The 25,758-nt window shown below is 35.2% G+C and overlaps 1 protein-coding gene across 3 annotated transcripts in view; it reads right to left on the bottom strand.

Annotated features, from left to right (window-relative positions):
- Positions 1 to 25,758, bottom strand: part of PIAS1 (protein inhibitor of activated STAT 1) — a 123,831-nt gene that overhangs the window by 73,071 nt on the left and 25,002 nt on the right. For 2 of the 3 annotated variants that reach the window (XM_004758612.3, XM_045067437.1), the window contains exon 2: positions 17,288 to 17,732. In XM_004758612.3, coding sequence (XP_004758669.1) covers positions 17,288 to 17,732 — 445 coding nt within the window. Of the gene's footprint in view, positions 1 to 17,287; positions 17,733 to 18,399; positions 18,572 to 25,758 lie in introns of those variants that run through there. The other variant, XM_004758614.3, reaches the window with a different exon arrangement.

Below are 25,758 nucleotides of genomic sequence, written 5' to 3'. Positions count from 1 at the left end.
CATCTTGGAGATAGGATGGATCACCAAAAACAGACAAAATCCAAAGCCACTGCTTAACATATAAAAAGCAATCAATGTATTAGACTAAAGAACAAAAACCACAGGATCATCTCAATAAATGGAGAAAAAGCATATAAATCCCAACACACTTTCATGATCTAAAAAAAAATTCAACAAAAAAGCCATCTGCGAAAAAATCTATAGCTAACAGACTCAATGGTGAAAGACTAGATACATTCCCTCTATAGAGCAAGATAAGAATGTCTACTCTTCAAATTCAACAGCATTATGAAAAAGATTATACACCATGAGCAAGTGGGGTCTATTTATGGAATGTAAGGATGGTTCAAAATTATGAAAATTACCAAATGTACATTAACAGAATGAAAGAAAAAATAAACCACATCCACATGATTATTCCAGTTGAGGGAAAGCATCTGACGAAAATTCAATACCCTTCAGGATAAAAACACTCAACAAACTAGGAATATAAGGAGATTATTTCAATAAAATAGGGGCAATATATGAAAAACCTACAGCTAACATCACAGTCAATGGTAAAAGACTGTAAGTTTTTCTCCTAAATCAGAAACTATTAAACACTGTACTAGAAGTCCTAGCTGTAATGTACCCCACCCCCCCAAATATAAAAGGCATTCTATCTGAAAGGAAGAAAATCATTTTTACTCGTACATGACATGACTTATATGTAGAAAACCCTAAAGATTCCACAGAAAAATTATTAGAATAAGCAAATTCAGGAAGTTGTAGGATATAAAATCAACACTCAAAAATCAGCTGTTTCTTTTTTTTTTAAAAGATTTTATTTATTTATTAAAGAGACAGAGATCACAAGTAGGCAGAGAGGCAGGCAGAGAAAGAGAGGAAGGGAAGGAGGCTCCCTGCTGAGTAGAGAGCCCCACGCAGGGCCCTGAGATCATGACCTGAACTGAAGGCAAAGGCTTTAACCCACTGAGCTACCCAGGTGCCCCAAATCAGCTGTGTTTCTTTTTTTTTTTTTTTTTTAAAGATTTTATTTATTTATTTGACAGAGAGAAATCACAAGTAGATGGAGAGGCAGGCAGAGAGAGAGAGAGGGAAGCAGGCTCCCTGCCGAGCAGAGAGCCCGATGCGGGACTCGATCCCAGGACCCTGAGATCATGACCTGAGCCGAAGGCAGTGGCTTAACCCACTGAGCCACCTAGGCGCCCCTCAGCTGTGTTTCTAACATTAACAATGATCAATCTGGAAAGGAAATTAAGAAAACAATCCCATTTTCTATAGCATCAAAAACAAAGAAATACTTAGGATAAACTTAACCAAAGAGGTGAAAGACATATGGAGAAAATAACAAAGAAGTGCTGAAATTAACACAAATTAATAGAAACATATCCGGTGCTCACAGAACAGAAGACTTAGTATTGTTAAAATGTCCATCCTTGGGGCACCTGGGTGGCTCAGTGGGTTAAGCTGCTGCCTTCGGCTCAGGTCATGATCTCAGGATCCGGGGATCGAGTCCCACATCGGGCTCTCTGCTCAGCGGGGAGCCTGCTTCCTCCTCTCTCTCTCTGCCTGCCTCCCTGCCTACTTGTGATCTCTCTCTGTCAAATAAATAAATAAAATCTTAAAAAAAAAAAAAAAAGTCCATCCTTCACAGTGATCTACAGATTCAACACAATCTCTATCAAAATCCCAAAGGCTTTTTCTGTAAAAACAAACAAAATCATCTTAAAATTCATATGAAATCTCAAAGGACTCTGAGGAGCCAAAACAATCTTGAAAAAGAACAAAGTCAGAGGCTTCAATGTGTGTCCTGATGTAAAAACACAGAGCAAAGCTGTAATAACCCAAACAGTGTGTTACTGGCATAAAGACAGACATATTAGACCAATGGAACAGGAATAAGCTAAGAAATAAACCCTCACACATCAGGTCAAATTATCTTCAAAAAAGGTGCTAGGACCACACAATGGGGAAAGAACAGTACCTTCAACAAGTGGTATTGGGAAAGCATTTAGCTTTCCAATGCAAAATAATGAAATAATGAAATAATGCATCCCATGCAAAATAATGAAGTTGAGCCTTTCCATTACAAGATATGCAAAAATTAAAAATGGATGAAAGATCTGAAGCTATAAAACTTCTAAAAGAAAACATAGGTGAAACACTTCATGATAATAGATTTGGCAATGATTTTTTTGGATATGACACCAAAAGCACAGGCAGCAGACACTTGGGACTACACCAAACTTAGAATTTTCTGCTCATCAAAGGAAACAACTAAAATGAAAGGCAACCTATGGAATGGCAGAAATTATCTGGAAATCATATATCTGATCATGGGTTAATATCCAAAATAAGTAACAAACTCCAACAACTCAACAACAAACAACCCAATTAAAAAATGGGCAAAGGACTTGACTAGATCATTTTCCAAATAAGATATACAAATGGCCACAAGCACATGAATAAATATTCATTACAAATTAATAGAGAACTGCAAATGAAACCACAATGAAATACCACTTCACAGCCATTAAGACAGCCACTAAAAAAAAGAGAAAATAAGTGTTAGTGAGGATACAGGGAAATTGGAACCCTTACGCATGGTTAGTGGGAACATAAAATGGTGCAGCCACTATGGAAAACAGTATGGTGGTTACTCAAATAAATGGAATTACCATGATTCAGCATTCTCACTTTTTGTATATATATCCAAAAGAATTGAAAACAGAATCTCAAAGAGATGCCATGTTCATAGCATCATTATTCACAACAGCCAAGAAGTGAAAACAGCCTAAATGTTGATCTACAGAGGAATAGTTTAGCATATACTACATTTGCTAAATGTAATAAATGTAATGGAATATTAGCCTTCAAAAGGAAGGAAATCCTATCACATGCCTCAAGGATGAACTGTGAGGGTGCAGTGTTAAGTTATGAAATAAGCCAGTCACAAAAATGAATACTGAAGGATTCCACTTAGTTATGTAAACTTGTCTAATTTTTAGAAACAAGAAATACAATAGTGGTTACCAAGGGTCTAAGGGTAGGAGAAAATGGGGAATTGTTTAATGGGTATTGTTTCAGTTTTGTAAGATAAAAAGTTCTACAAGTCCATTGCACCACAATATGAATAGAGTTAACGTACTGAACTGTACACTTAAGAATGGTTAAGAGGGCAAATATTTTATCTTAACTTTTTTTTTCCCCGAGAGAGAGAGAATGAGAGAGAGCAGGAGCAGGAGGGGAGAGGCAAAGGGAAAGGAGAGAGAGAGACCCAAGCAGGCTCCAGATTCAGCTCAACACAGAGAGATCATGACCTGAGCTGAAACCAAGAACCAGATGCTCAACAGACTGAGCTGTCTAGGCACCCCAATTTTACCATAATTTTTAAAATTTAAAAAGGAACTTAGAGGGGCACTTGGGTGGCTCTGTTAGGCATAAGAATCTTGGGATTCAGCTCTGTTTATGATCTTGGGGTCATGGGATTGAGCCCATGTCCAGCTGTGCACCTGGCAGGCAGTCTGCTGGAGATTCTCTCTCCCTCTCACTCCCCCCACCCCCGCTGGCATACTCTCCCAATAAATAAATCTATTTTAAAAAAAAAGAAATTAGACACACCTCATTAAAAATTATATATCCTCCAAAAGAATGAAGTACTACTGATGCATGCTATAATACTGATGAACCCTGAAAACATGGAGCTAAATAAAGGAAGCCACTCACAAACATGTATGATTCCGTAACAGGCAGAATAGGCAAATCCATAGAAACAGAAATATGATTAGTGGTTTTCAAGGACTGGGAAGAGAGAGGAGTGACTGCTAATCAGTATGGTGTTTCTTTTCAGATTGATGAAAATTTTTTAAATTAAATTGTGACAGATCCATAACTTCATGAATATACTAAAAAACCACTGAATTACTGTATACTTTAACAAGGTGAAATGTAACGTATGAATTGTATCTCAATGAATCTGTTATTTTAAAAATCCAAATACCATAAAATAACTAATAGATTAGACAACTTAATTGTTTCCAACTTTTGTGTAATGAAAGATTTTATAGATTACACACGAAGGTAAGTAACAGGCTGAGATAAAATATTTGTAATATGTAATAAAGAACTGACTAGTATACAGTACTCACAATAAACAAATAAAAAAGGCTAGGAAAATGAGCAAGAGAATGAACAAGCAATAGGAACTACAATTGGTTAATGATCATAAAAACATTCAACTTTAGCGGTAAGCGAAGGTATATTAAAAAAATCTTATTTTCATTTTATCAGTTTGTAAAATTTCAGTTTGTAAAAGATCAGTTTGTAAAACCCCGATGTGGGACTCGATCCCAGAACCCTGAGATCATGTCCTGAGTCAAGGGCAGATGGTTAACCAACTGAGCCACCGTGGTGCCCATGAATGAATAAATTTTCAAAAACCAAGAATAAGTTATTTTTAAAGTTACGTTGCTTAAAAAGTCACAAATTTCTTGGCAGGAAGGGATGGAGAAGATTCTACTTCCAAGACCATGAGTATTCACATAAAAATGAAAATGTACTATTTAAAAATCTTTGTTCTTTTGGAATGTTTTACAGTGGCTTGATCCATATGAAAAGGACAAAAATCAGCAAAAACACAAGGGGGAGGGATAACGAACTGAGGAAAATTACCAAAAGAAATGAGGAGTGTTCTATGACTCCTTTTTATTTCTCTTCTATTCAAGTAATTTTAGAAGAACTTTAAAAATTCATTTTCTCTATTGCAAAATATTAAAACTCATCAGAAAGATTTTGAGATTAACTATAAATACATCACATTTTAAGAGAATGAATGTTAGCAAAAAAATAAAATCTAGACAGCACCAAAAAAAAAGTCGAGTTTTCTTTAAAATATTTGAGTATTGAGTTATGAAAGGGCTATAATTTTAACATTCATTCTTTCTTTCTTTCTTTCTTTCTTTTTTAAATCTAGGGGCTAACATCAAGAGGTAATAAATTGGAATTCCTCATATGTGCTGTAAATTTCATACCAGTCCAAACGGATCTGATGAAATAAAAATCCATTTCTCTTACAGTGTGTACTGGTAAAGATTATCATGTAAAATTAAAATCTCAAACCCCCTTTCAATGTATGTAAGTGGAATACAGAAACACCTTCTGTAGTATTCCAAAAGTAAATTTCAAAAGAGTGATCCCATTTGTAGATCCAATGAAATTTTTTTAAAAGATTTTATTTGTCAGAGAGAGAGCAAGAGAGCACACAAGCAGGGGGAGCAGCAGGCAGAGGGAGAAGCAGACTCCCCACTGAGCAGAAGGCAGCCGCTTAACCAACTGAGCCACCCAGGAGTCCCCCAATGAATTCCACTAAAGAAAAAATTCAAGGAGGTTTTTTTTTCCTCCCCGAAATAAAACTGAGAGCAAAGATGTTATAAAACTGATACCGTACTTTAAAGAACAATTTTAAAAATCTTTTTATTTTTAATACCTTATGTTACATTACAGGAAGAACACTGGCTTTGGAAGCAAACTTGTATTCAAACCCTGCCTATCTCTTAAGTTTTGTTTACCTTGTGCAGACCTCAGCTACCTCTTATGCAGTATTTAGACTATTGAGCTAAACTTCCAAAGTTGTTTGGAAGCTTAAAATGAGGTAACAAATACAAAGCTCCTAGCTTAATGCTTATCCAAGTAGGTGCCCAATAATTTTTATTTATGTACCCCATTTCTCTCGTTAATTCATACATTAAAGACTTCATGATAATCATTTTTTAAAAGACTTATTATTTATTTTAGAGAGAGGAGGAAAGAGAATCCTCAAGCAGACTCCCTGCTGAACCTGACATGGGGCAGCTCCCAGGACCCTGAGATCATGACCGGAGCCAAAAGTCAAGAGTCTGCCACTTAAGTGACTGAGCCATCCAGGCACTTTGGGTAATCATTTTTAACTCGATCTTAAAATATTCTACATAGTAGATAGATGACAGGTTAATTATTTTCTATTATTGGACATTCGGGTTATTCCTAATTTTTATATTAGTAATAACGTTACAGTGAATATTCTTGGGCTTTGGGATCCCAAAGGTGGAATTAACAGATAGATCAAAAAGTATTTAAGATTTTATTTATTTATTTGAGAGACAGAGATAGCGACAGAGAACACTAGCAAGCACAAGCTGGGAGGAGAGGGAGAAGAAGGCTGCCCACTGAGCAGGGAGCCTGATGTAGGGTTCGATCTCTGGAGGAGGCAGACACTTAACTGAGCCATTCAGGCGCTCCTCAAAAATTATTTTTAAGCTCTTGCTACATATTGCCAAACTGTACTCTCAAAGAGCTGTATTGTAATTTATATAGCTACCAGCAGATTACATGTATTTTAACAAATCTTATCAATACAGGATAGAAATATACTTTTAAATCTACTACTTCAGACAAGATTTAAAAGCTCACTGTTGACTTTTGAATTTTCTTTAAGAACTAGTAAAAGTATCTTTTGATGTTACCTACTTGTGGTCCCCCTTCACTAACTTACCTATTCATATATTTTGCCCTATAGAGTCTTAGCAGCTTCCCCCATACTGATTTGCGAGAGTTCTTTCCTTTAGTCTTATATTTGATTAAAGTATTTTGCATTTGGTATTTACTTTTATACTTGGGCTTTTTAAAAAAAACCATGATGCATATATAGAGGTTTAACATTTTTATGTAATAAACTCAACCCTCACTTTCTTTGTGATTTCCTAAAATTGTATGTAAACATAAGTTGCTAACTTTACATTCAAAATTTATGTGGGATAGGGACGCCTAGGTGGTTCAGTTGGGTAAGCAGCCAGCCAACACTCGGTTTCAGCTCAGGTTGTGATCTTGCAGTCACGAGACAGAGCCCTAAGTTGGGCTCTGTTCTCAGCGTGGAGTCTGCTTCAGATTTTCATTCTCCCTCCCTCTCCCTCGCTCTCTCTCAAATAAATAAAATATTTTTTAAAAATGAAGTTTACGTGGGGAGGTGGTGAAAAGAAGCATAAAATGTTATGAGTATATTATACACAAGTGATTTTCCTTTCTGATCCATCTTATGTATGAAAATCATTAATTCTACAATTGAAATTTAAGAGCAGAAATAAAATATTCAAAAATATGGCTCTAAAATAAATAGTGAAGCAAAATTCTAGGAACTGCAAAGGACTTGTAGAAATAATTTAGCCTTTTTATTTTTACCTACCTTAAAGCGATTTAATTCTAACATGACATTCAACATCCAGCTTCTTCTGAACCACAAAATTCCCCTATTTGGCACATCTAAAGCTTATTTACATTTTGGTTTAAACAAATTTAGCAGCAGTAGTGCCAATGAATTAGAACTAATCTCTGCTCAAAACTGAGTTCATCTGCAAGTACTATCAGCAATAAAGTAGTATGGCTCAATAAAGGCAATGGCTTAAAATTAGCAACCAATCGCCCAGATACTGATCAACAAAATTCTTTAAAAAAAAAAAAAAGGAAAAAGGGGGCCCCTAGGGTGTGGTTCAAAATCTGCCTTTGGCTCAGGTCATGATCTCTAGCTCTTGGGATCAAGCCCCAAATTGGGTTCCCAGCTCAGTGGGGAGTCTGCTTCTCCCCCTTTCTCTGCCTCCCCCCTGCTTGTGCTTTCTCTCTCTCAAATGAATAAATAGAATCTTAAAAATATATGTAAATATATAAATTATATATTATATAATAATAATATATATTATATATTTAATATTAATACATATAAATCGTAATATTTATATCAATATATATATTTTAAAAAGAAAAAAATGGATTGTCAAAATTGAGTTCTTCCTTTGATGAACCATCCTACCTGCCCCATGATTACCACACCCAAGTCCTCCAGCTAGCTGGTTTGCAACTCATATGGAACTGGATCTGTGCTGGGGAGACTGGGCCAAAGAAGTGTAGAACCCGCTGGCAAAGTCTGAAATGCTGTATTCCAAACACCATATATACTATATGTTTGATCTTTAAATTCCATCCTAGTAAAATCTTTTATGTTGGATTCCTTTGTTAAACCGTACTTACTTACTTCTGAATCTAAATGGCTGGCTCATTAATGTCATAATTTAAGATTTTTAATTTCAAATTTACAATTACATAGAGGGGTTCTTTACTGATTCTGATTGTCAAGATTCCTTTCCAACTCATACGTCTTTGATTCTTAGTTCCCAAGAACTAGTAACACTTATTAACAAAGACACCCATTTATTAAAAACACAGATGCCTTCGTGCTTCTGGACCACTATAGAAACAATATAATAAAAATATTAAATAGAAAGACCGAATACATGTACAAAGGAATACAAATTTAGAAGGTAAATCTTAGATTTTGTTTTGAAAGTCAGAAGCCAGGGGCGCCTGGGTGGCTCAGTGGGTTAGGCCTCTGCCTTCGGCTCAGGTCATGATCCCAGGGTACAGGGATCGAGCCCCACATCGGGCTCTCTGCTCAGCGGGGAGCCTGCTTCTTCCTCTCTCTCTGCCTGCCTCTCTGGCTACTTGTGATCTCTCTGTCCAATAAATAAATAAAAATCTTAAAAAAATAAAAAAAAGTCAGAAGCCAGGGCTGCCAAATTAGGAAAAAAAAGTTTCTAGGAAAAAAACCCACCAAAGAAAAAAATTAGTGCTCAGATTTTCCAAAATTCAAGTATAGAAGAGCACAGCTTGTACTGAATTGTTAGAAGGCAGATTTTCTAAAAGCACAGAAGAATGAATCACAAAACCTTTGAATGCCCTTTCCAATACTTATCAGAGCCTGCGTCCTTGAATTTGCATCACCTGATCTTCAGGCAGTGGCTATCAAGCATGTGGAGGAAGGCAAACTCAATTATAAAAAAATGAGAGGAGAAGGAAACTGTGAAATCTAATCCAATGCCAGAGGAGCCCTTGGCAGAAAACACTGGTAATCAATGTTATTAAGATATAGCAGAAACCTTACCCATGCTACACAAAACAAGATGGATCATTTTAACTATTTGGAAGTGCTAAAGCATCTGCTGCCTTTCTTCCTAAGGCAAAACCCAAATTTATACACACACACACACACACACACACATCTATAAACATGAATTTAATATACATGAATTATATATTTCAAACCTTTTCTGTAAATTATTCATACATCTTCCTAAGCCTAAAATACTTATAATTTTCTATATAGAAGTGTTCTGTTTTAAAAAGGAAAGCAATCAACCTAGCTTTCTAAAATATTGAGACTATAAACCCAACACACCTAGAATGCTGGGGTCTTCCTTATGAAGTATCTACATCAAGTAAGAACTAGCTGTAACAAAGCTCAGGAAAATGCAAATACAATTAACCCAGATGACAGATATTCATGATTTTTAATGGGAAAAGATTGTTTAACAAACATTAAAACGTAAACAGAAGCCACCTTCCAGGATTTTAAAAAAAGAAAGATAGGGGGTGCCTGGCTGGCTCAGTTGGTAGAGTATGCGACTCTTGATCTCGGAGTTTGAAGTTCCAGCCCTATACGGGATGTAGAGATTCCTTAAAAATAAAATCTTAAAAAAGAAAAAAAAAACAAAAACATAAACAAGCGACTTATTTGATCACAAATTGAAGAAATGATATCCATGTGATCATTTAAAATGTCTTAGTATTTCAGATACTTCAGTCTGTAGCATCCAAATGCTTTCCAAAAAATATTTCATTTTAAGAATTGAGGTGGACATAAATAAATAAAGTCTTAAAAAGAAGTGGGGGGGCCTGGATGGTTCAGTGGGTTAAGCCTCTGCCTTCAGCTCAGGTCATGATCCCAGGGTCCTAGGATCAAGACATGCATTGGGCTCCCTGCTCAGCGGCTCTCTGCTCTCTGCTCTGTCCCTGCCTGCCTCTCTGCCTACTTGTGATCTCTCTCTCTGTCAAATAAATAAATAAAATCTTAAAAAAAAAAAAAAAAAAGAATTGAGGTGGACCAAGAGGAGACCATCTTCACAATTTCTAGTATTTTATGACAATTTTTAGTTAAAAATCAAATTTAAGAAAAAATGCCTGTGAATTTACTTCATTTTAGCCTTTCCTTTACAATCATTGTCCTCAAAAAGGAAACAATTAAATGATAGTGAGTTCTAAAGAAAGACTACAAACATAAAACTATACAATTAAAAACATCATTTACTTATTAGTTCCTTACTTCTCCTAAACTTCTTCCCATCTACCCCTCCCAAAGAAGTGACAGGGAGATAAAAGAAGTTTCTTTTTCTTTTTTTCTTTTCTTTTCTTTTTTTTTTTTTTTTTAGAGAGAAGGCATGTGCAGCAAGGAGATAAACAATCTTAAGCAGGCTCCACGCCCAGCACAAAGCCCAATGTGGGGCTTGATCTCACAACCCTGAGATCATAACCCAACCCTAAATCAAGAGTTGGACCCTTAACGAACTGAGCAACCCAGATACCCCAGAAGATGCTTTCTTTAAAAACAAAAAACAACAACAAAAACACCTCAACCATAAAAATTATAATCTACTTTATTCCTCCAAAGAAGAAACCAGTTAAATTATTCTCAAGCAAAAGAACAAATAAACTCCTAATTTCCTTATCTTTGGAGACTTAACTGACTTGCTCTTAAATGAACTGATGTTCTCCATGGCCTCCATACATCCTGACTGGTGCTCTAGCAAGGTGACTGCTTGTACCAGCAGAACACTCTCCAGTGCAAAAGCACTGGAGAGCCAGGGGTGTTTATTCTCAAATAAACTCTGTGTATGCCAGTTGCACCTGCAATTACGAAACTTAAATACTACAAAACTGATGAAATATAAGTGCAAAAAGATGGGACGCCTGGGTGGCTCAGTTGGTTAAGCAGCTGCCTTCAGCTCAGGTCATGATCCCAGCGTCCTGGGATCGAGTCCCACATCGGGCTCCTTGCTCTGCAGGGAGCCTGCTTCTCCCCCTGACTCTGCCTTCCACTCTGTCTGCCTGCGCTCGCTCTTGCTCACTCTCTCTCTGACAAATAAATAAATAAAATCTTTAAAAAAAAAAAAGAGCTGCTGTTTTCATGAAAACTAAGTTGAATGCTCTGCAAAGACCCAACAAAAGCTGCTTTTAAAAAATGCAATGAAATTGCGTGGAATAACTATAAAAGATTTTTTCCCCAGTTGTAACAGATTCTACACTCAAACTGCTACACAAGTCTTTAAATTCTCTGTGCTTTAAAAAAAAACACTAACTAAAACTGGAAAATCTGCGGTCTCAAAGAAAGGCTTTGACCTACACCAAAAGACTGGCACGTAAATATACATTAATATGTTTTACATTAAAATAAAATGTTTAAGTTATTCTGTATAATTTTTATCAGTTGGTTCCAATTTGGATAAGAGGAAATGTTGTATCCTTCAGTGATCAATTAGAACACTGAATGAGAACATCAGAAATAATGCTCAACAATTATTATTCCTCATACCATTCTATGGGAAATCCAAAGACACATGATATGAACTTACTCAGATGTATAACCTGAGACCGTTAAAAACCAGAGAAGGGGGGTACCTGGCTGACTCACTCAACAGAGCACGTGACTCTTGATCTAAGTAAGGGTGGTGAGTTTGAGCCCCATGTTGGGAGTACAGATTACTTACAAATAAAATCTTCTAAATAAAAATGAATGAATGAAAAAAACCTGAAGACAACCCTTTAGAAGGTATAATTTGGCTTGAATTTGAGAAAAATCAAATCTGAGAGATGACTCAACAAACTTCTACACAAGTACTCTAAATGAAGGCAAAGCTGTTTTCTGTTAGCCTTTAAAATACCTTAAATTATTAAAAATACTTAAAACCACCATTTTTTAAAAAAATGTACTTGCTCCTTGAAAAATTTACCTGAGTCAAGGAAAACAGAAATAACTAAATCACTAGCAAACATAAAACTGAGTATTAATGGATGTTTACCCATCTGAATCAAACCAAATATTCTTCTAATCACTGTGAAAATATTTTGTTTTTGCCATTATGTTCTAACATAGGCCAATGTAAACAATATAAACAGTAATACTCTAAAAAAATCCAAAACAATAATACTCAAAACAATTTTATTATTCTAAATAAAATAATATTAAAGAACTGAAGGAAAATATATTGCCTCTGAATGAACATAAGATATTTTAATCCAGAATAACTTGTCCTCTTGACTTTCGTAATTGTAAATTTGATAGCTGAGAAACACAAAGAGTGACACAGTGTACAAATAAGATACTTCAAAGTACATTTCTAACACATGGTACTCAATATACTATGAAGATTGTAATTTACTGTGCCCCATTCTTTATTGATATGGGTCAATAATATATGCGGCTAAGAATCTCCTGGGTTAACTCAGTATTTGAGATTCTCCTTTTCATTAAAACAAAATCAGAAATAAACACAAACACATATACATACAAAACAATGACTAACTAGAACACAACAGAAATATTTTTAAATTACTTTCTAAAGTTAAGTAGTGTCTATGGAGTCCATATTAAACATGCAATATATATTTTTGTAATTGGGGGGAAATGGGAGAATATATTAAATATCCAAGTCATTTATTGACCATAGAGATCAAAATGGGGGTGGAAACAATAAAGGGAAGGACAACTCTTTCCTCCCTACTCTATCATAAGCCACTTTTCATGATGGTATACCTTGGTTGTTATCTGAATGATAAAATGATTAAAATTCACTGAATCAGAGTGAAATAAAAGACTCTATCTACTGTATTTAAATAAACTAGAGAGGTAATAAATGTTTACTGAGCAACTACCATATAACAAATTCACAGATAGATATTATGGGAATATACAGATAAATACAGCAGAACCTTTCCACTTTGAGGAACTAACAACAAAATGTTACAAGAACACGCAAGAAAGTGAACTCAATTCTGGGTGGGGGAAGGAACAGATAGATATAGGGGATATCTTAGACTCATGGAAAAGGTTTTAAAAAGTATGTAAGTCTAAAAACAACAAACAGGATTTTAATTATAGGCAAAAATAATCAACCACCTTCATCTCACTATCCTTCTAGTTAACTATGGAAAATGAAAGGAACTCTCTTTAATATGTGGTTCCAAAATGAAGGACCTTAAAATTACTCACTGTTCAAGAAATAACAAAATGAGTTTAAGAGGGGCGCCTGGGTGGCTCAGTGGGTTAAGCCGCTGCCTTCGGCTCAGGTCATGATCTCAGGGTCTTGGGATCAAGTCCTGCATCGGGCTCTTTGCTCAGCAGGAAGCCTGCTTCCCTCTCTCTCTCTCTGCCTGCCTCTCCATCTACTTGTGATCTCTCTCTGTCAAATAAATAAATAAAATCTTTAAAAAAAAAAAAAGAGTTTAAGAATGGGTAACAATTACCTAATAAAATTAGGGATACCAAAACTATTGTGATTTTGGTTAGAAACATGAACCATACAGCAGAAAACCATTCAGTTACATAAGAACATCTTAAAATCCATTTAAATCTAATGGTTAAGGCCAAAGTGGGGGAGGGATGAAAAATTAAATTTACTTGTCACATTCTGGACGCAAGTGATAATGTAATGAACTAGCTGGCTATAGGTCACAACTAATTATTAAGAAGATATAATGATTTTAAATATATATATATGTTTAGGTTATATATATGTTCAGGTTATAATGATTTTAAATATATATATATATATATGTTTAGAGACAAAGAGAACGCCAGAAGCCATTTAATTTTTCAGGAAATACCATTTTTCTACATTTAAAACAAATGATCTACCAGCAAAAGTAATCCTTTAGAAAACTGAATTCCATGATAAAGTAGTCACTTGATTATTTAATGAAGGAGAAGTAGTCTTTTAGTAACATTAAAGCATCTTATAGATTTTTTTTTATTTTGTTCTTTGCCAAACAGGGCTTTAAAAGATGTTCATCCCAAACTCTGCAAATTACTCAAAATCTTTCAATAAATCTTTCTCAGATTTACTGAACATTCCCACCCCTATATATTTAATGAATCAATAAACATCCACAAATTACTTTTTGGTAAGACTGTTTTATGCATAACTAAAATGATGACTTTTAATTCTATGACAAAAATGAGAAATTAGAAATCTATTTATAAAGCACCAACAATTCTAAATTAACACCTATTCATTATGTGTACACAACAAACAATAGATTTATTCAATAAAAACTAGTATTCAGATCAAATTATACTTCAAATGTACAATTTTTATTATGTGTGGTAACTATTCTATAAAGTCACCAAAACAATGAATTAGTGAATACTGAACCACTGCTCCTTGGGAATACACAGGGCTAGGTTCCTGCAAGCCCTGATCACATTTTTATCAACTAATCACTATGTAATCTTGTTTTAGATGTGTTTCTGTTCAAGGACACCTTACTTAATACAGAATTCACTTATTACTTAATAATAATTTTATTTATTTAATAATACAATTCATTAACACTGACCTCAGAGCCAACAGCACTAATTCATGCCTGAACAAAACTGAATACATATGTTACTTTTTTCTCCATTGGGTGCATCAGAGCCTTTTCCCATTCAGAGCACTAGACAGAGCTTCAGCACTATGGTTAGCTGCTATTTAAAACTGAAATCACCAACAAAAAGCACAAAAATGCAAAAAACAAGGCATTAAATAGAGAACAAAAGAGGACATGTCCTTGCAGTATGAGAGCTGAAAACAAGAAAGCAAGAGTCACCTTATGGGAAAGTTCAAGTCAGAAGACTCAGATTTTTCACCATTCCACGCATGTCCATAAATAATCATGAAACTTTTGTAATGATTTTAGAATTACAAATAAATTTGAGATAGCAGACATTCACAAACACAAAATATGCAAATAACAAGAACTGACAGTACAAAGAAAGCCTAATTAAATAAATCTGATGGGAAATATTTTAGTACTTCAACCCAATTTTATAAATACAAGGGTTTACTTAATGGTCATCAAAGATGGGGAAAAAACTTTATAGCATTATTTTTGAATTATCACACAAAAACAGCAGACTGAAGTAATTTATAAGTTTCCAGATAAAGAATAAAGATGGGAAAATGACTTAAAATTTACTGCCTAGCAATGCCTCAGTGGCTCAGACAGTTAAGCGTCTGCCTTCAGCTCGGGTCATGACCCCAGAGTCCTGGGATCAAGCCCCGCATCCGGCTCCCTGCTCAGGGAGGGTCTGGTTCTCCCTTTCCCTCTATGTTCTTTCTCTTTCTCAAGTAAATAAAATCTTAAAAATAAAAAAAAAAAAGCAGTAAAATATAAAATGTAAATTATGATAGGAAAGTTAAGCTAAAAAGGCATGAAAAGACCATCAGTGTAGATGATTAGAAATTAACACTTAAATATATTCAAGGAAAGTACCTCAGTGAAATAAAAATTGACTTAAAATTCTCTAAATTCTAATTTGTTTAAACTATTATCAAGTATAACCATAATCTGTGTCCAGTTTGCATTTCTACTCTTTATAACAAAATTTAGATGCATATTTAAACATCATCTATTCACACTGGTACCTGAGATTTATATTACAGAAAATGAAAACAGCAAGATACATTAATTAAAACCAGAAGAGAATTTGAGAACAGGGAATGAAATTTTTAAAAAGCCACCAACATCTTTTTTCCTTTTATATTTCAGATGATGTTCACTAGAGCAGTTTTTGGCAGCAAAAAATAAGAAAAATTTGTCTTTTAATAGAGGAGTGATTTAAATCATGTAACAGTATATAGTTTAATACGAAATGAGCTAGAAAATATGTGTGTGTGCATATATAAGTATATACATCTCATATATTGTGTGCATGTGTGTATACACGGCCTTCAGTGAAAAAGGAGAAAGAAGACAGACAAGGAGAGATGTCTACATTAGGGGGAAAAAAGGCAAGTCACAGAATAGGGTATAAAATAAGATTCCTTCTTGAAAAGCAAGAAATGTTAACTTGTTTATATATGCACACGCATTAAATTACTAATGAGAAAGGGACTTCAACACTTTCATTTTTTATAATGAGCATGTGTAAGTTTTATAAGCATAGGTTCTTGACAAGTGTTGTTACATCTTGTTATATACCTTGTTATAGCTATTTTAAAAATAATATAATGTGGTATAAAATTCATGTTGTTTAAAAATGATTCCTATAAACTTAATTTATTCAGGTAAATCCTGTTAAATTAAAAACAAACATTTCCACATTCAAAGAATTTCAGTATATTCTCAAAATTTAACACTAACCAATCCTCCAAGCTGTAATGTTTACTGATTTATAACAAGGGTTAGAAAACTTTTTCTGTAAAGGTCAGACAGTAAATATTTTAGGCTTTGCAGACAAACATGGTCTCTACTACATATTATTCTTTTTGTTCTTGTCTTTGGTTTTTTTTGCAACCCTTTGGGAATATAAACAGACAGAGAGACGTGCGTGCGCACAAGTTAGCTTATTAGATCATAAAAAACAGACCACAGGCTGAATCTGCCTTGCTGGCCACAGTTTGTCAACCACTAATTTATGATAATAAACCAGCACCTTGACATCTGATATTTAAAATACATCTTGACAAAGGTATCAGAAATCACAATAGTCAGTTTTATTCTACATTAAATAAAGCAAGGCAGTACTGAAGAAATTAAAATTACAGATCAGTTAATATACTTAATTTCTATTAATATCCCAAATATTAATCAAACAATGATAAAAACACAGTAAATAAATTTCAATATTATAAACCATGATCATGTGTGCACCTAAAAGCACACATATCCACTTGAAAAGTCAGCTGAAACTGAAATACTACACATCAAAGCTCAAATCTTTTATAATAATTAAAACCATTAACTCATTTAAATAATCAAAACTATTCAGTCATTTGTTTTAGATGTCATCAACTCCTGAAAATTAAGTATTGAATTCAGAGGCTGGTAGTATTACTACATTTTACTTTTTTAATTTGTAAAGGTTACTGTAAAATACTAATCAACAATCTAAAATATTACACTTTAATAAAAGTTTATGTTCTTGGAAACTTTTTAGTATTTACTGGGTCAGCAACCATCACTGGAAACTTGACTCTACTTTTTCTTTGCCTAAAAGACAGCTTATATTTGATTTTGTTTAAAACTGAAAGACACTTATTGTAATCTGAATGCTACTATCAAAGATTTGCACTACTATTCACCATGAATAATAAACTAGGTCAAACTGAATATCTCCCCACCCCCACACCCAAGTAACCAAATAACCATTATAGAATAATCTTACCTAGACTGGTGGGTTTTATCAGTTCATCCAGTAAATCATAAAATGGTAATTTTTGAAGTTTTATATCCGGATGAACTGGGTGAAGAGCTGATGTAAGATGTGGGAGTTCCAGTTCATGTTTAGGTCCCAGAAGAGAAACAGGGAGTAACGGTGATGATGCAGGGTGACCATCATAAGTGAGTTGTGGAATGGTAGATGGAGACAAAGTTGCTGGCATAGGACTTGAATGAACATTGGGGATGGACAAGTCCGCAGGCGTCATGATTTTCTGAGGGAACCTCCGCCTATAGAGTTCTTTAATTTTCATTTGTACAGCAGGACTGCAGCCAGCCTTTAGCAAATGCAGGGCTTTTGTGAGAAGTTCGTGTTTGCGTCCGTGCTTGTTTCTCCCAGCGTAGCCCAACAGTACTTGGAGTTCAGAAACTCTAAGGCTCATAACCATTTGCTTAGAGACAAAACAAAATGTAAAGTGTTAGTATTCCAAGAGTATAATTCACAATATTAAACAATACTTAATTCTAACCCTTTCCCCTCATGGTCTGCTTTAAAGGCCAGCTCAGTTACAATCAATTCTAGTTATTTCCAGCTTAAAATAAGTAATGGAAAAAATTTTAAAATTAATATTCATAAATTCAGTGACTTCTACCCATGGTTATGAAAAATGTAAGATGAAGTATACACCAGTCAGAACCATGTCTCACCTCACTGCCCTATTTCAATGCAACTGTCAGGTATTCATTCATCAAGAGCCTCCTGAGTCATCAAGAGAGTGCTGACTGCTATGCAGATGGCAAAACGTAACGATGAGGCTTCAAGAACATTTGTTTTCTTGGGGTAAAAGTATATAAGTATATATGAAACACATAAATGCCTACCTCAAACGTCAGATGCAAGCAGGGTATAAATAACATACTACCAGGTATTACATTCTATGCTGACCCTGGAATTTGTAGGACTTAAAAACTATATATCCTTTTTGACCCCATATTTACCAAATATACTTGGTATTTTCATATGGTTGTCACTAAATCTTATTATCTCCACAAGCTATTATCCCCTTCCTTCTTTATACATGAAGAAACTATGTAGTTAAGAAAGGTCAAATAACTTACCTAAGGCCACATAGCTACAAAGTCGCAGTCAGGATTCAAATCCAGATATGTAGGATTCTAAAGTCCACGCTCTTTTCACTAAAGCTTTAGGAAAAGGACAGAGCTGGAAACATAATATTGACTCACTCCACTAGCAAGGCCAGGCTAAAAAGTATAGGAATTCAATCCACATGCCATAATGTGGAAGGTTGTAATTTTAAAAATCTGTTTAGGGGCGCCTGGGTGGCTCAGTGGGTTAAAGCCTCTGCCTTCGGCTCAGGTCATGATCCCAGATCCTGGGATGGAGCCCCGCATCGGGCTCTCTGCTGAGCGGGAAGCCTGCTTCCTCCTCCCTCTCTCTCTGCCTGCCTCTCTGCCTACTTGTGATCTCTGTCAAGTAAAATAAATAAAATCTTTAAAAAAAAAAAATCTGTTTAACTCTTTGTTCCCAAACTTGTTTGGTCACTTTCTCCTTTTTCTCCCATTACTAAGAGACTACCAACAAGAAATGCCCAACTATACCAACCCTCTCATCTTAAAGTGGAAGAAAATGGAATCCAGAGAGAAGAAATGGTTTACCCAAGATCATACAGTATTAACAGCAGAATCCTGACTTGACCACCACCGACAGGGAGATGCTAGGGTAGAAGACACATGTAAGCTTACCACTGGCTCTCTATTTCCCCCACTGTTTTATCCCCTCATCTCAGGCCTAACAGCAATACACAAAAGATAAACTGCCTTTCCTAACTCACTGCCACTACCTGAGAGGCCACCCCACCCCAGCCAATCCTCTGGAAGCTATTTTAAGAGTGCAAACAAAGTAAATTTAAAAATCAAATAGTGAGAAAACAGTGTATAAAGACTTTATATCAAATATATCTGGCTATCAAACATATATGTGCCTTTACCCTACTTCTCTGGCCTGAAAAATACTGTTTCCTCAATTTCTAGCTTTTCTCAGCCTTAGTCCAATTAGGCCTGGCAATATTAATGACTCTCACTACTTTTACTGGTCACTTTGCATACATTTATTTAGCACTTGTCTTGCCTTTTTTATAAATTTCTATTTGGACAAGTGAGTCCATGACCAGTTTGAGGTCTTCCAGGGCACATACCAATGTCACCATTATCATCTAACACTAGGGTCTGACAACAGTAGAAACACATCAAATGACTGGACAATGAATAAAGAAATGAATGAAAGAATGAAATAAACAAGTCACACCAAAGGGTGGGGTAGAATCTACAATGGTAAGTTATACATATAACTACAATACAAATGCAAATGAACTCCCAAACTCTTATGTTCACTAAAAGGCAAAGAAATACTATAGGCCTTACAAATAAAGCCTCCCCCAAATCCTATAAATGCTTCTCTTTTTTAGATATGATCAGAGATTAATTACTAACTATAATATCAGCAAGCTATCAATTTCTCCCTACTATCCAAAATGTCCTAAGAATACAAGAGTTTTAAAGATTTTTTTATTACTTATTTTAAAAGGAACTGGGACTTCAACTATAAGTAAGCTTCTGCATTTGGAGAAATAACATAAATTATGATTCAAAGATTATCAGTTAAAAGTAAGTTTAGGTTGGCACTGGTCAAATGTACTTCATTTTAAAGAGAACACAGTATAAATTTTAGAAAGAGAACAATGTCTTCCCACTTCAACTGCATTCTCCTAGGTCAAACACAAATAAACTTGAATTCAGTGATTATCAAAGGCTTTTCCCCAATGAGTTTTTGTCCTGACTCTACAGGTATAAGGATGCAGCACAGATGTATTATTTTATGTTATATGGAAGTACACACTGGCAATTCACATAAAATAAAACCTCTTGTGTGACAGTCAAAAGAATAAAGTTGATGACATAAGCATAAGTTATGTTTTTGTTTTTTCAGGATGTGTAATTATCATTGACAATTATGCAGCAAGTATTGTCCTCATTCTACAGACAGGAAAACTGAGGCCTACGCAGGTTAAGAAATTTGTTGAATATTATACAACTGCTCCAAATATTATGCTGTTACACTTCCAATTAGGAAAGAGAAAAACCTTTTAAAAGACTAATTGATTAAACATTCAATCTCCATTTCAAGCACCAAAATTTTGGCTTTAAAAAAATTGGTGCTTCAGGGATGCCTGGGTGGCTCAGTTGGTTAAGTGGCTGCCTTCAGCTCAGGTCATGATCCCAGCGTCCTGGGATTGAGTCCCATATCGGGCTCCTTGGTCAGCAGGGAGCCTGCTTCTCCCTCTGCCTCTGCCTGCCTCTCTGCCTGTTTGTGATATCTCTCTTTCTTTCTCTCTGACAAATAAATAAAATCTTTAAAAAAAAAAAATGGGTGATTCAGATAAGAATGCATCTGGATTCAAATTAACCACTGCACCTTAAAATCAGGTTTAGTGAAAGATGGAGTACTATCCACAGCTATAACTGGAGCAGCTGCTGCATACTCTCAAGGACTGTAATAAGCATGCAGTATTTTAAAAAAATAAATAAAAGGGGCCAGGAAACACAAACATCTGAAGCATCACTCAACCGAAAAGTTTCAGAGAAGCATGAAGCAGTCAATTCACAATGCAAAGTGTTGACAACACAGAGGAAAACTAAACACTTATATATGAGATGTTGAAGAGCAATATATTTTAATCCATCATGTGTTTAAAAATCTCCATTTGTTAGCACCACAACAAAATGAATATTTATAACTAAGGATAACATCAACCACTGCTACTACTAGAAATCATTATCTCCTCAAATAGCATTCTGGCGAATATATCTCCAAATGATAGAGTTGTCAGAACCCCAGGAAATTCAGAATGCCTGAGAGATGTATATACACTGTACGGAAAGCATTCTGTGAAGGGCATCTTTTTAAAATTAATTTTTTTAATCAAGCAGACATGCACACAGTTTAAAAAGTCAACTAGTGTGACCAGAAAACACAGATCCCCTCCCCACCCTCACTTTTTACATTCCTAGGGCAAACTCTTTAAAGTCTTTTTGGCTATTTTTTATGGCATTTTTCACTATATTCTATACAGCAGGTCTATGTGTTACTAAAATTTTTCCTTCTAGGAAAAAAATGACTTATTGGGCTCTGTGTTATCTCTACCCCCATATCCCCTCACAATTTTTGTTTGAATCAGTTGTCGTTTACATTATTATTACAGCTGTAAATAATATCATGATTACTCTTCCATTCTGTAGAACTTTGGCTTTCCTTAGTTAATCACTGCACCATTTGTGCATTTGCTTTGTTTTCTAGGTAACTACTAATTCATCTGATAAAACTGATAAACTGTAACTGATAAAAGTGTAACTTTTAACATATTCAAATATATCAGGTAAAACTGTTTTCATTTCTTTCTTAAATACATGCCTTCTGGAGCCCTCTATCAGTTTCCAATTTGGACTGCTTGCTCTCTAGACCTGGTACACAACTATGGTCATAGAATTTCCCTTCAACATATCTTTGTAATTTCCCCATCCCTCTTCCATACTGCATCCCATTTCACTGATCTCACTTTTTCCTTAGTTTTCTCTTTTTAGTATTTTCTCCATTAGCTTCCTAAGAAGGGACTGGAAGCTACATTTTTAATTCTTTACGTTGTCCAAAAATATATCCATTTACCCATACTTAATAACTGAGTTTGGCTCAGTATTTGAATTCTAGACAGGAAAGCATGTTTTGTCAGAATTTTAACAGCCTTTCCTTACTGTCTTCTGGCTTCCAGTGTTGCTGTTAAGAAGCCTGGCATCATCCTGATCCCCAATCCTTCACAGTCGCCTGTATATCCCCCTAAGGGAGCGTATATAGAAGTTTCTTGGGGCACCTGCATGGTTCAGTCAGTGAATTGTCTGCCTTAGGCTGAGGTCATGATCTCAGGGTCCTGGGATCCAGCTCTGCAGCAGGCTCTGTGCTCTGCAGGGAGTCTGCTTTTCCTCCCTCTGCTCATGCTCCCGCACTCGCTCACTCGCGTTCTCTCTCTTATAAATAAATAAAAGCTTTAAAAAAAAAAAAAAAGCTTCTTCCTACGTGCTTTGCAATTTTAGTGTTGCATCTTAGGGCTGGGTTGGTTTTCTGTGGGGTTTTGTTTTTGCTTTAATTGTATGAACCTGGTAATTGCTGTCTTTTAAATTTAGAGATGCACATTTCTTGTGTGCCTATTATTTAGGTACTGGTCTTAGACCAACTGTCCAATTTTCCTTTACTCTATCTTTTCTCTTCTCTTGCATTTTACATCTTCTGCATTTCGCGGTTTCCTGAGAGATTTCCTCAACTTGATCTTCTAACATTTCTACTAAAGTTTTCATTCCCATAAGCTCTGTTCTGTTTGTTACATACCTTTTTTTCTTTTCTTTTCCCCCTACATCTTGCTTTTAGTTTTCATGAATGGAGTATCTTACTTCCTCTCTGATGATATATATAAATTGGGTATTTGGTGGTGTTATTGTCTTCCGCTGTCTGCAGCGTCTCTGCAACCTCTGGATTCTTTTTCACTACCTGCTTCGGTCTCTGCATTTCCCACTTGTTTTCCTCAAATGACAAGGGATTTCTGGCTGTACATTTACATTTAAAAGATATTAAAAAATACTTTAAAAACATAATCAAATGATCTGTGTGAGTGAGCAGATTGGGGGTACTTCATTCTAGGATGATCAGGCAGGAATTTGGCTATTTTGAGGATTCCTTTTTTCCTTTTTACTAATTACTTTTGAAAGAGGAATCCTCCAATGTTCTGCTTTGGCAGTATGACCAGCTTCTAGTGTTTTCAGGATAATGGGGAGAGAGAAGAGGGTGGTCTTCACCATTCAGAAATTAGACATTTCAATTTAATCCCCCTTTCAGATATGTAAAATTTTACACACACACACACACATGCACGTGTGTGTGTGTGTGTGTGTGTGTGTGTGAAAACAACTATGCCAACCACAGGGGCAGGAACCACATTTTGAGAAAGATAAATACAGACAATATTCAAGCAGTATCAACAAGTACTACAGACAGAGTGCTTTTTGCAATTAAACAAAATGTGCCAGTATTACTGTTCTTTATTTATGACCTTACATTAAAGGTCATACCTAAATTGTGAATTAAGAATTAGGTCCTTCCTGCTGAGCAACATAATTACTTTCATTCACACATCCCACTGCAGTACTTTAGAGGATTAGTCATAATAAAGCAGACTCTATATTATGACTATCTGGTATCAATTTATAACCAACAGTAAACCAAAATGAATTCTGAACATAGAAAAACTGGGCATTTAACAATGTCATTATATTTCATTTATACTTTTACTTTCTATCCACAACAGCAATCATCAAAAATTCTATAACTGCATACATTAAAGCCTGTACAACAAAAATATTTTATTATTTTTAAAGTCAGATGCTTCATCAATGAAAATGACTTCTGCATCATTTCTAATATCTCCATTTGAAATAGTTAATAAGCATCTGTTAGATTAGTAATTTGTCACTACTCAGTTCAACCAGAAAACCTAGTTAGACAGTTTCTACAAAAGGAGCAAGTCAGGTTGGTTATCTCTATAATCTCATTCAACCCAATTTCTCATTTTTTAATTTATTTCACAATATAAGATAACTGAAAAGTGACCTCTAGAGCCTACTCCCCTAGTCGATCTTCTCTGTCTTCTCCTGGTCTCTATTTCATCATACCAGCTGCATTTAGTCACACATAATGACAAAATATGGAGATCCCACTCTCCTTTATGCAGAGTATAAACCTAGGACTGTTACATTAGTGCACCATGGCGTCAATTTGTGACAGATAATTTAAACACCATAACCATTTACGTACTACTACATTTCATGAAACATCTGGATGTGTCCTTCAAAAGGCTCCTTCCAGATGATAACTTGGTTATTAAAAATAACAAACCTAACTCAGAACATTTTAAAATTTGGACAAAATACTTTTTCTAATATAAAAGTTTAGAGTGTAAAATTCTAACACACTGCCAAACTTCTTATGCAGAGGTAGGAAAATATTACTTTTATTTAAGTAAAAGGCTGTTCTGCACACAGATGTTCAATAAATGCTTTCTGGATCAGTGCACAGCCCCTAAATGAATATGAAGAGAAAGGGAATACAGGAACATTGAACACATACAGAGAAGCTAGTCTTCAGAGATGGACATACATGATCATCATATTAATTTGATTCTCAAAAGTCATTGAACACCTACTATGTGCTAGGTACATATAAAACATAATATGGTACCAGTACACAAAGAATTTGGATTCCAGTACCAACTTGACCACTAAATTACTGAAACACAATCTTTCACAGGGTCTGTTTCCTCACATCAAAAAATGAGGCATTAACTAGAGGTTCCCAAAGGCTCCTTAAAATTTCAAAGCTCTACAATGCTATAACTCTATTAAATGAAATCTTTCTTCTCATTCTTCTACCCTTCCATAGTTAAGGAAATACAAACAATCTGTAAAGTCAGTGAATCTAGGTTACTAAGATTTTCAATCAAAATTTTAAGTGTTGGGGCGCATGGATGGCTCAGTGGGTTAAAACCTCTGCCTTCGGCTCAGGTCATGATCTTAGGGTCCTAGGATTGAGCCCCGCATCAGGCTCTCTGCTCAGCGGGGAGCCTGCTTCCCTTCCTCTCTCTCTCTGTCTGCCTCTCTGCCTACTTGTGATCTCTGTCAAATAAATAAAATCTTTAAAAAAAAAAAAGTTTAAGTGTCATTTACCTGAGCTGACAGAATAAATATAATGATAAATCCAATATAAGTTACATGTTTACAACATGCCAACCATATACCAATTATAGTAAACATGATTACACAAAAAGACACATGATTACCCAAAAGACACACCATTGTTATTCCCACTGCATGGATAAGAAAACCGATGCAAAACCTGAAGTCAAACACTAAGTGATGGAGACAGAGCTCGAATGTGACCTGACTCCAGAGCCTAAGCTCATAAACACTAACCAAGAGAAGTGTCTTATCACAACTCTCAGCCAGAGCAGAATATGTGTTACTCTAGGACAGGGGGGCACTAAATGTCATGAGGAATTTAGACTACACAGAGTAAACAAGCATATTTTGAGGCAGTGAAAATGTGATAAAAATAGTGTTTAAGACTATCCAAGTAGCTACCTGTAGGACAAATGAAACAAAAGATATTAAGAAATTTAAGATTTCTAGCAAAAACATATGGCAACAAGAATTATTTATCTACATATAGGGGAAGCAGAAAATGTAACGGTCAACGTAAAAGAGACAGAACCAAGAAATACTGCAAAGAAAACTGCTGATCACACGCAATATTCTAGCTACAGATGCCTCTTTTTACAATTAGTACCGTACGTGATCATGAGA

The sequence above is a fragment of the Mustela putorius genome, unplaced genomic scaffold, assembly GCF_011764305.1.
Source record: "Mustela putorius furo isolate JIRA1106 unplaced genomic scaffold, ASM1176430v1.1 tig00003896_pilon_pilon_pilon, whole genome shotgun sequence".
Classification (NCBI taxonomy): Eukaryota; Metazoa; Chordata; class Mammalia; order Carnivora; family Mustelidae; genus Mustela; species Mustela putorius.
Note: the sequence above shows the minus strand (reverse complement) of the source record. Positions and strands in the feature narration are given on the sequence as shown.